Source organism: Telmatherina bonti (genome assembly GCF_933228915.1).
Source record: "Telmatherina bonti genome assembly, chromosome: 13".
NCBI classification, from domain to species: domain Eukaryota; kingdom Metazoa; phylum Chordata; class Actinopteri; order Atheriniformes; family Telmatherinidae; genus Telmatherina; species Telmatherina bonti.
This window is the reverse complement of record NC_136611.1, coordinates 7557465-7569898: the sequence shown is the minus strand read 5'-3', so window position 1 is coordinate 7569898 and position 12434 is coordinate 7557465. Positions and strand designations below refer to the sequence as shown.

Sequence of the window (12434 nt, the reverse complement as noted above, 5' to 3'; positions counted from 1 at the left end):
CCAAACTCTGAGGCTGTTTCACATCAGGCCTCATCTCAAGCAGAACAGAGATAGATAAAGATAGAAGGCAGATGTATCAGGGGGATTAAAGGGGGATTTTCTGCAAGTGTGAACGCATGCACTTTGAGAATTTTTGAGCTGTGATCCAGTGGTATGTCATTTGTGCTCAGATCTGACAATATTTACAAAGAAAATCTGCAACGTTCTACTCAGCTGGAGTTTAATCTGCTGAGTTAAACTGAGCCGACAGTCAGTTATTTTATTTTATTTTATTTTATTTCTTTTTATTTTATTTTATTTTATTTTATTTTATTTTTATTTTTATTTTTATTTTTATTTTATCTTATTTTATTTTAATTTATTATTTTAGTATTTTGTTTTTGTTTCATTTTATTATTTTTATTTTATTTATTTATTTATTTTTATTTTTTTTTTGTCAGGGGTAATCGAGCACAATCAGTGCTTAAAAGTATTATTTAAAAATGCAGGATTATATGAAAACATGCTTCACTTCCCTCAGGGGTCCCAAAGCAGGTAAAAACATGTGACAGATACATACAAACAACACAACGATGAAAAATAATCAGAGATATTATGGGTTTTTTTTTTTTGCCATTTAGATGGAATATTTTCGCTTTTGTATACATTAGGTTTTTTGGATGAAGCTCTTCTAGGAAACTCTCTCATATCTGCTTTATATTTGACTGAAGATCCCACCTTGCTTTGCCAGACATGTCTTCCTACACATTTCTACCGTTTGGTTTTCCATTTTCTATTTTGACACCATCCATTTTAATATGTTCTGGGATGGGAAAGCTTTTCTGGAACGCTGCTTACACTCAGAAACATTTCAGCGAGCACAGTTCAGGGAATTGATCCAGAGATGCTGTGATTTATGCATTATTTTCAGTTTTTTTGTATTTTAAGCTCATTTGAAGCAGCAGATCTCACTGCTGAGTCTGTGTCTGGATTTGTCTTTGCTGTCAGCTGAGAGGGAAAAATAAGACAAGATGGAATTGAAAATGTCTCCTGGTCTGTTTACATCATGATAGAAAGTGATAAATGCTTCAGGATTTTCTCAAATACTGACAAAGGAAAATAATTCAAATGCTTAAAACATGGCTGATATAATTTTCAGATGCAGTTAATTAAAATGTTTTTGTATGTTGAAGACAAACATCTAACAGCTAGAGTTTGTATTTGGGGTTAACTATGTTTAGTCATGGTAGTTATGATCATTAAAGTTGGTTTTCAGAGGTTTTAACCCCCAGGTTTCCTCAGCTCAAACAGGCTGAACAACCTCTGCAGAAACACTCTTGCTGTAGCTTGTTGTGTTGATAGATCCACAGCACAGCATCGTGGATGCGTCATAGTCAGATTTCTAGGTTGCATGTGCACGTCCAGGGCCAAATCCTCTCTAAACAAGCACATTTAGATAATTTGTGAATTATTGTTGACTCGGAAATGAAATATTTCAGTCATAAAATGCTATTTTATAAGTAAAAGTTTTGATGTATACTTATAAAAACATCAGATTTCTGAATTCCTCTTGTTTTTGATGCGAGCTCTGTTTGGGCTGACTTTACCGGACATTATCCTCGCCGTGGTTGTGATGGAGCATGGAGGGGCAGCTCAGGTGCAGAGCAGTCATCTGCCAACCTAAAAGTTGCTGGTTTGATTTCTTGGTTTTCCCTGATTTCATGCCGGAGTCTCTTTGGGCAACACACTGAAGCCCACGTTGTCTCCTGATGTGTGTGTTGGGAAATGTGTGTGTGTGATTGAGCAAAAACACTTGCTATACAAGATGTGGAAGGACCGTTTGAGTGTGTGTGAATATATGAATGTGGTCAAACGACTAGAAAAGATCTAAATAAGTACAAAGTCAGAGTCCATGTTGGTTTTTTTTATTGGGCTCATGAGGAAAATGAAACTTTCCAGCCTCCCACATTGAACAGAAATTACAAGACAGTACAGCTTGGAGCTGATTCTGCTCGTATTCCTTGCTGCCGTTCTGTCATGAGCTGATTGATGTGTGTCATACACCGGGAACGGTACATCGATACAATCTATATGCTTGTTTTTTCTTTGTGGTCTCGTCTTCATGCTGCTTATCCGGGGTCGGGTCGCGGGGGCAGCAGCCTAAGCAGGGAAGCCCAGACTTCCCTCTCCCCAGCCACATTTTCCAACTCTGCGGGGGGGACCCCGAGGCGTTCCCAGGCCAGCCGAGAGATATAATCCCTCCAGTGTGTCCTGGGTCTTCCCCGGGGTCTCCTCCCAGAGGGACGTGCCTGGAACACCTTACCAGGGAGGTCCAGGAGGCATCCTGACCAGATGCCCCGCCACCTCAACTGGTTCCTCTCGATGCAGAGGAGCAGCGGCTCTACTCTGTTCTCCTCCCAGATTACCGAGCTCCTCACCCTATCTCTTAGGGAGAGCCTGTATACGAGATCTCGTTCTTTCGGTCACGACCCACAGCTCATGACCATAGGTGAGGGTAGGAACATAGATCGACTGGTAAATCGAGAGCTTCGCCTTCTGGCCCAGCTCCTTCTTCACCATGACAGACCGGCGCAGAGTCCACATTACTGCAGTTTCTTTGTGGTGTTGACAAAAATTACATATCAGTGTTTACAAACTAAAAATGGTCATAAGTGTGTGTGTGCACTGACACATATTTATCTTAAAATACACTCCTTGTTAAAACTGCACTGCTTAACTAGTTAGATTAATTCAGCATCCGTCTTGCATCCTTTCTCTTCTCTGAGCTCTCTCCAGCCAGTAAAAGTCAGTCCAATGTTGAGTGTTGCCTCTTTTTCTTTTTTTTCTTGTTTCCTCCAATTAAATTTTAATTTAATTCAACTTTATTTGTATAACGCCACATCACAACAATGTTGTCACAAACATGTGGAGGGAGTCTGCCTCCCGAACCCACAGTGGGAGCTCCAGAAAACAATGGTGCACATTCAAAGCAACCAGGGTGTTCACATGTTTCAGACACATTCATATGTTTTTGTTTTCTACAGCAAGCGCTGCTTTAATTAGCAAATATAGTTTTTTTTTCCTAATTTATCAAAAATAAAAACCGCTTTACAACATGACCTGGTGACCAGGACTAAATCTGTGTCGTGTTTACAAAAGATAATGTATTAAAACACAGGAACAGAGCTGTGCATTTACCTTTAGTCCATGTTTCTCTGCAACTGGGACTTGTGGAACCTCAGTCATTTTGACTGGCCTGAATTTAAGTTTGCTGCTGTCAGTTTCCATCCATTGTGTGTTTGCAGAATAAGCTGCAGATTTCAGGCTTAATTCAGACCACATCTAATACTTTCAGCTTTCATTGTCCTGCATGGTGTTGACCTGCCAACTCTGTTTCTTCTTCTGTCTTCACCAGTACGGTAAAACTCCCCTGCACCTGGCCGCTAACAACGGGAGCCTTGAGGTCGTCCGTCATCTCTGCCTGGCTGGAGCAAACATCGATGCAGTCACCCATGTACGTCACAACACACACACACCCCTCACAGAGTAGCATTACCATAACGTAATGCCATAGCTACTAATATTACTGGTTATTTTCCACTGTTTCAGTAAAATCCAGAGCTGCCTTGGTTTTTATTGTATTTTCTTGGTTAGTTGTTAATTTAGCTGCAGAGCACGACAAGTCGAATAGAAAGAAGCACCACTTCAGACTTTTACAAAAGCAGTCCCTCTTGATCACATCCTACAACCCACTACATTAATGTTGTGCTGCATTTAATAATAATAATTATTAACTTTATTCATAACACAATTTGCATTTTAAACAAAATCTCAAAGTGTTACAAGTCAAATTCAAGAGAAACATGACAATCACATCATTTCATGGGCTGATAAATGCAGGAATATTACACCCCTGCTTGTGTTTCCTCCTCACTTTGTGCTTTCTGTGGTCTGACTTTGTGCAGATATTAGCCAATGATGCAGCAAAAACATCTTTTCAAACCTTGGTTTATTTGTCCTCCCTGGCAGAACCGTTTCCTGCAGGGCTCTGAAGATGTTTGTGGTGTTGGATGTTTAATTATGCTTTCCACTGCAAACACAGAAAAAATTACACATTTCAATGGTTGCTTGGTAAACTCTCTAAATTATTAAAACCTACTTTTCTTCTCACTCGCTAATTTCTCCCCAAATTCTGTCATTATTTTGTGTGAGGATTCCTGTGTGCAAACATTCCTGCAGGTGAAGTGTTTGCAGCTTCACAGCATCAGATCAGAACCGGCTCATTAGGGGGGTCAGAGACCAGATTTCATCTGAGTGTTTGACTGCTACGAGTTCCTGCTGTCCAGAAAGCGGCTCAGTTCTCTCCCATGCTGTATCACAGATGTTCAAAGCTTCAGCACTGCAGATTCTTTTCTTTCAAACTTCTAAACTCCAGTTTGCAGGAAAAATGTGTGAATTTGACCCACATTTGGTTTCCACACATATTATCATGTTGGTTTTGGTGCTTTATTTGCTGCTTTTGTTTTTGTTTTGGAAGGTTGTGCTGTAGAAGTGATTAAAATGTATCTTCAAAACCAAAGTAATGTTATTAATAGAGTACAAAAATGTTGGATCAACGGATGTAAATGTACATGTCGATTAATTTCTCTGAAAAGTTTGCCACAGTACAACACACAACCACTTTTTTTTTCCCTTTTTCCTGTTTTGTTCATGCATTTTTCTGTTTTGGTTTTTTACTGTCCTTATTTGTGCTTAATAAATTAAAAAAACAAACAAACTAGAATTATAAAAATAGGGGAAAAAAACAACAGTGCTTTCTTAATAGCTTTTTAAAATAATATTTTAAATTTAATCTAATCCTAAAATGTATATATTTAAGGGTAAATAATATATCCTTAAAATACTTCATTAATCCTATTTTTAAAAAATTATTTAAACTTATTTTTAAAAATGTTTTAAATATATATTTTTTTAATTAATTAAATATAAAAAATGTAAATATTTAAATGCAAAATAACAATAATAACATTTCTAACTCCCAGATTATTGTAAAGACATTATGCTTGATAGAAGTTGGTTGAGTTTTCTCCTGTGTTTGCTTCCCAGCTGAATGCGAGCATCTGTTCTTCCCATCTTCCCTCTGGGTTTCCTTTGCCTTTAGCTTGTGTTCATGACCTGCCTTCATCTGCAGCACCTGGCCCAGCTGCAGAGTCACAGCCTCGTTTGTTTCTCCACCACATGACCGAGGTCTCGTTAATACCATCCTCTTGGGCTCGCACCACCAAATACCTCGTCTGCGTTCAGAGCTTCATGCTGCTGTTTATAAGACAGACTTTTGTTTTTAGTTTGTATTGATGGATCTTCCAGATGTTGCTGAGTCAGGACTTTTCCCAGTCCTGTAATGTGCCGAAAATAACCTTCCCTTTGCAATCCTGCTTACAATGAAGTCATTCTTTGCTATTTTGAGTTCATCCTTATCGGTTTATTTGTGTTAAATCAGAGGTGGAGTCTGGTTGAATAAGCATCTTTTCCCCCTCAGACTTTACCTCCTTCCAGCATCTTCTGACAACTTCTCTCCAAGATGCTCAGCTTAACTCCTGCTTCTTTAAGGCCGATGAGATGAGCCGAACCAGATGGAAAATTTAAAGAGAGAAAATCCTGGACTGCCGCTGAGACGAGTTGAGGAAATGACGACACCCTTTTCTGGGATTTCTGATGTGTTTGCACAGAGAAGAGAAAGGAAAAAGTCAATAACCTTCAGTGGCAGCTGTTTCACGCTGATGGGGTTCATTTTTTTCCTCTTTCCTCGTTTTCCTGCGGTTAATATTGTATGACAGCTGATATGCTATGCATGTTTAATCTACAAAGGGGCATATTGAGATGTATAATTCATTGTCCAGAAGCTTGTGTTGTTATGGGAAGCAGCTGAGGGACTGAAAGCGGAGAGATCCAGTTGTTTTCTGTGATTGGCTTATTTTTCCCATTTCCAGGCACCGACAGTGTTTCAGACTGTTGATTTAATTATTGTTCATTCCTTTGAACAAGCCGCAGCGATGGATATTTAATCTAAAACTGATATGACATGGATGATCTAATATTCTGCTACAGCTCTGTGGCAAACATGAGGCCAGCCGCTCATCTGTCACAGTCGGCAACAGTGGTAATAATTGTGACACGGCACCATCTGCAACAGCTCCATGAATTTTCTCACTTGCTCCAGTGATCACAATCTGACTTCCCCTCATTCACATTTACATTTTTTGACATTTTGCTCATCCAAACAGATGAACGGTGATCTCGTACTCAAATGAGCAAAGAGAGAATTTAAAGTAAGAGAAGAGTTGATCGGCACCTTTTTGTTGGAAAGCAGAAGATGTCTGCAGAGGGAAGAACAGGGACAGATGGCTCTGTCTGTCAGAAAGAAAGAAACTTGTCCAAAATGTGGCATTTCTGTTGCTGTGGAGAGTAACGGACAGCAGAGCTGATCTAGAAGTGCCAGAAAGAAGGAATAAAAGGAAGAGGAGCTATGGTTCTATGCAAGCGTTTGCCAACGTTGGTCCATCAAAGTCCCCGAAACCCAAAACATTTTAGTTAGGAGGCCGTATTTAGCCCCAGTTTATCAGACCAGTAAAGTAACTACATAACCTATCAATAATAAAAAAAATTCTACATCTGGTTTCAGTGCAAAGAAGTACAAGTACAATATCAAGGTGTTTATATAGAGGAATAATTAATTTAGAAAAAAAAAATGAAATGTCTTCAATTTAAATCTAATTAAACAAATATTTTAACTCAGTTTCTCATTTTATATCCTTTTATTTTATTCATTGACATTTATATACACACACACACACACACGAACACACTTGTTGGCAAATTTGTTGGTACCCTTCAGTCAATGGGGAAAAAAAAAACTCACAATGGTCACAGACATAACTTGAATCTGACTAAAGTAATAATAATAATAATAATAATAAGTCATTGCTTTTCATCAGAATTATACAAAAAAAAAATCTCAAAAGAGGCCTGGTATATTCTATGTACAAAAATACAAGACTTTTTTTTAAAAATAACTTATTAGCTTTATTTAGAATAAATGTATTTTGTTTAGTCATACACATGATAATTTTTTTCATACACATGATATTTATAATTTTATTGATATATATGTATATATATATTTTTTTATATATATATATAATATGTATATATACATATATATGTGTGTGTGTATATATATACATATATATATATATATATATATATATATATATATATATATATATATATATATATATATATATATATATATATATATATTTCTTTTTGCAGCTTACAGATCAGTTTTTATAGATAACATTTCAACATCTGGAACAGAAAAATCCTACCTTTTACATTATAAGTAGAGTAACTTTTTATAAGCTAGAAGTTATTATAAATGAACATACGTGTACTTTTCCACATGCTTGTGGTAATCCTGGCCTCCTGAACTGACTCACCTCATAAAACAAAATGAAGTCAGATCTATAGAATAAACTTAGGTTATTCCTCCTTTCATCTCATCGACTCGCTGGATCATCTCCCGGCACCCCGAGGCCTCCGTGTCGCTGGTAGAGAAGCACCGTTCGATGCAGCACTGCTGATTCAGGATGTTTCATGCAAATGAGCAAACAAACTCTTTTAGTAAAGATGATTTCATTGATTTAACACATTAAAAACGATCCAATATTTGTAATTATGCATCTTAGAAATACCAGCGTATTCATTTAAAAGCTGAAGGGAAATCTGTGGAATTTTCCTCCGTCTGAAGATTTGTCTCTTTTTCTTTTTCTCTGTCAGGAACGAAAGACAGCCGAGGATTTAGCTTCAGCGAAACAGCACGAACACATCGTCACGTTGCTGGGCAAGCTTAAAAAGGTAAACACAAACGTCACATTCTTCAGGTTTTTTATTTAAATGGACGACAAAGAAAAGAAATAACATCACTCTAAAGGTGGGAGGAGTTACTGAAACTTTTATGTTGCGAGGGTATAGCTGTGTGTGTGTGTGTGTGTGTGTGTGTGTGTGTGTGTGTGTGTGTGTGTTGTATGAGAGGGGAAAAATGAAGGTGATGATGATTCTCAGTCAGGTTTTTCTGTCACATCTATTTTGGTGCAAATGAGTGGAGAGAAAAACGGGAAGGTGTGAGAGTTTAACAGTGTGCCATCGTCAGAGTTTCTGACAACACGATTCGATGGATTTAAGCTGCACAGAGCTGAGCCAACACTCGATTCCATACTGTCAACCAGTGTTTTTCAACCTTTTTCAAGCCAAGGTACACTTTTTCCACTCAGAAAACCACAGGGCACACCACAAACTAACAATGTATAAAGTCCATCTCATTAAAGTGTCTTGAATAGAAATTGTAAGCTTATAATTCTGCATTTAAGAAACTGACCAGCTCAATGTAAACATAGTGGGAAGCTAAATTTGGTAGCTAAATCTCCGTTAGCTGGAAGTTTTGGAGATTTGTAAGCCTGGATTTTGGAAAATCATGTAGGTCTTGATAACCCTTTAGCAATGTCTGTCTGACCTGACCACATAAGTGATGAACTGGTGTTGAAAGTGTGAAGTTTGGTGTCAGCATGCTTAAAGAGAAGCAATTAATTAACCGCCACTCCATTACGGCAGTTAGCCTCCCATCATGGCGGCATAACAATGTGACATCACTGAAAATGTTCAGGGGCGGGTTTAAGAAATTTGGGGCAGACATGGGGCCCACTGAAAAAATACTGCACTTTCTACTCTACTTGTCTATTTCATCTTGTTACATATTTCAAACCCTTCCTGCTCAGTGGAAACAAAACTGATCATTTATTGTGATTATTGCAGATTGAACTCATTGACAGCATCACACACACAGATCACACTTCATATCAGTGCTACTATAAACTACAGACAGGCAGTAACTCTGTAGGCTAAGTAAACACAAATTCAGAAATGCAACGTAATGAAAAGCAATCACTTGTCATAACACATAGCAAATCGAGTTAAACTGTGCCGAAGTGTCCTTGGGCAAGACACTGAACCCCAAGTTGCCCCCGATAGCCGATGTGCCTATCTAGGTAGAAGTGTGCGTTCTCACTCATACGTAGGGCGTTTTGGGTAAAAAACTGCAGAAGGCACAGCTGCAGTCAGAATTATTCAACCCAAACTGTAAATTAGGTTTGTTGGCAAAATGAACAAACTAGCAGCTGTTTGCAATAAACAGATTAAGCAAGAACCGTTTAAATAGCTCAACACAACTAATATTATAAGTAGTTTCTCCGATTTAGTGGCTACTGCAGTCTCCAAAGTATTTAACCCCTTCGTGACAAGTGTTTTAGTACTTTAAAGAGCATCGTTTTGCTTTGACATGCTGCTAACGTGCTGCTCCTGGCGGAGACTACGTCCATCTCGTTATGTACAGTCTATGGTTTTAACCTATTTGGTGGACTGACAGGTGTGTTTGTTTTGTTTGTTTACTAGTCCTGCATCATAGCAAGCAGAATGGTGGCTTGGCTGCTGAGTTGTACTGAGATACTTTGCAGAAAGGGGCTTCATGGAAAGAAGCCTCCTCTTGATACTTAATAGAACACTTAAAAATAAAGCATAATTAAGTCCTGAGGTGTCCAAGTATGATGCTCTAGATCAGGGGTCTCCAACTCCGGTTCTCATGAGCCACCATCCGGCATGTTTTAGTGTTTCCCTGCTACAACACAACTCCTTTATATCTTCTCCACCTGCCTGTTAAGCCATTGATTTGGGTCAGATGTGTTGCATCAGGGAAACACTAAAACCTGCAGGATTGTAGCTCACAAGGACCGGCGTTGGAGGCCTGCTTTTCTCCTTCACACCTGAAGGACTGAACTTGGGCACCCCTGGTTTAGTCTGGTGCTGAATTGATACATTAATGTTGGACCTTACAAGGAAGCAAGGCAACAAGGACACCGCAGATAAAAAAAAAAAAAGCAGCAGCTACAGTTGTTCAATCTAGACAAGAAAAAGCAGATAACCAGCTGTAAGGAAAGAAACAAACCAGGAAGAATTAAAGCTGACAATCATCAGGAGCACCTCTAAGAAGACGGACAAGCAGGAGAAAAATCCTGAATCTCAAAAACAAAAATAGATGTGAGCTTAACTGGTGATTAAACCCACAAAACAACATGATGAGTGTGTCGGCATGCAGCAAATTAAGTGTGATGCAACTTCCTTGTCCGCCTCGAGTCTCATCACAGAACACGCACACTTTACATTTAAAGCTAAAAGTGGACAACTTCGAATATAACCCGCTTTTCCAGAGAACCTGCTGAGATTCAGCGCAGAGCGTGAAAACACGAAGGCAGCAACTGTGAAAACAGTCATCCTCTGCATATGCTGGGCTAATTTAAGACGCTCTGCCACATGGATGCCAGATTTCCATAGAAAGGCGGACTTCTCAAGGCCAGAATGGGGATAATAGATGAATAAATAAATAAAGCAGGTCGAATACACCCTAAATTTACCCCTAAACTAGAATCTGTCCTCTGTGAATCCCTGTTATTGAAATGACAAACTTTATTTAATGCATGCGTTAACATAACCCAGGTGGGCGTACAAAGTGCTTTCACATCCCACACAGCCACTCACAATGTCGGAGGCCACTTCTGATGTATGACTCATCTAGTAGATGCTTAAAAAACTGTCTTATATGTTAACAAATGGTATCTGTTGACCTGGCAGGATTACAGCTGTGCAGAGGAAAAAGCTGCTTCGGGTTTATGTGATAGCTTTAATGCACGGATCCCTTCAGATAAAGAGCATCGACCTCAATGCAGCGTTGTATGAAATATAATTCATTTGTTTACACACATCATACATTAAGTTTGGTTTGTTTTTGTAACAGCTTTGGAAAATAAAGAAATTAGGTCTATTTGGTACCGTTTATTTTCTGTGGGACATTTGTAGGACAACTTTAGCTCAGTGTGAAAAGCTTTTTCTCAGGTTTTGAGGGGAATCTTACACAACTCTCTATGTTGTGTAAAATAATTTATTACTTTAGTTCATTGGGTTTATTTTTAACATAATAAGACAGTGAAGATTGAAAAAGGAAAGAAAAGGGTTGTAAGATAGAAAGCATTCAGCGTTACCTGCTACATTTATTTTATATGGATACACTATGCCTTATAAATAAATTGAATCCATAGTGTCTTGGCTATATTGTGGTGTTTGTTCCATGTTTAGGTCTTTCATTTGTACTCTTGTAATGAGGAAAATGCCAAAGATTCCTTATTTATTTTCATTTTTTCCTCTTCTGGAGGAAACCAGATGTTGTTCCTGTTCTGGATGGTAATATCCAGAATGTTCCTTTTCTGGATGGTAGAATCCAGAATGTTGTTCCTGTTCTGGATGGTAATATCCATAATGTTCCTTTTCTGGATGGTAGAATCCAGAATGTTGTTCCTGTTCTGGATGGTAGTATCCAGAATGGTGTTCTTGTTCTGGATGGTAGTATCCATAATGTTGTTCCTGTTCTGGATGGTAGTATCCAGAATGTTGTTCCTGTTCTGGATGAAAGTATCCATAATGTTGTTCCTGTTCTGGATGGTAGTATCCAGAATGGTGTTCTTGTTCTGGATGAAAGTATCCATAATGTTGTTCCTGTTCTGGATGGTAGTATCCAGAATGGTGTTCTTGTTCTGGATGGTAGTGTCCAGAATGTTGTTCCTGTTCTGGATGGTAGTATCCAGAATGGTGTTCTTGTTCTGGATGGTAGTGTTCAGAATGTTGTTCCTGTTCTGGATGTTAGTATCCAGAATGTTGTTCCTGTTCTGGATGGTAGTATCCAGAATGGTGTTCTTGTTCTGGATGGTAGTGTTCAGAATGTTGTTCCTGTTCTGGATGTTAGTATCCAGAATGTTGTTCCTGTTCTGGATGGTAGTATCCAGAATGTTGTTCCTGTTCTGAATGAAAGTATCCATAATGTTGTTCCCGTTCTGGATGAAAGTATCCATAATGTTGTTCCTGTTCTGGATGGTAGTATCCAGAATGGTGTTCCTGTTCTGGATGGTAGTATCCAGAATGATGTTCCCGTTCTGGATGAAAGTATCCATAATGTTGTTCCTGTTCTGGATGAAAGTATCCAGAATGTTGTTCCTGTTCTGGATGGTAGTATCCATAATATTGTTCCTGTTCTGGATGAAAGTATCCATAATGTTGTTCCTGTTCTGGATGGTAGTATCCAGAATGGTGTTCCTGTTCTGGATGGTAGTATCCAGAATGATGTTCCCGTTCTGGATGAAAGTATCCATAATGTTGTTCCTGTTCTGGATGAAAGTATCCAGAATGTTGTTCCTGTTCTGGATGGTAGTATCCATAATATTGTTCCTGTTCTGGATGGTAGTATCCAGAATGCTGTTCCTGTTCTGGATGGAAGTATCCAGAATGTTGTTCCTGTT

General features: G+C 38.6%; 1 protein-coding gene across 1 annotated transcript in view; it reads left to right on the top strand.

Annotated features, from left to right (window-relative positions):
- The window catches only part of dapk1 (death-associated protein kinase 1), a gene marked incomplete at its 5' end in the record, with an annotated part of 92939 nt that overhangs the window by 70459 nt on the left and 10046 nt on the right, over positions 1–12434 (top strand). Inside the window, 2 exons of the mRNA XM_079251922.1 lie at positions 3395–3493; positions 7819–7896. Coding sequence (XP_079108048.1) covers positions 3395–3493; positions 7819–7896 — 177 coding nt within the window. The remainder of the gene's footprint in view (positions 1–3394; positions 3494–7818; positions 7897–12434) is intronic.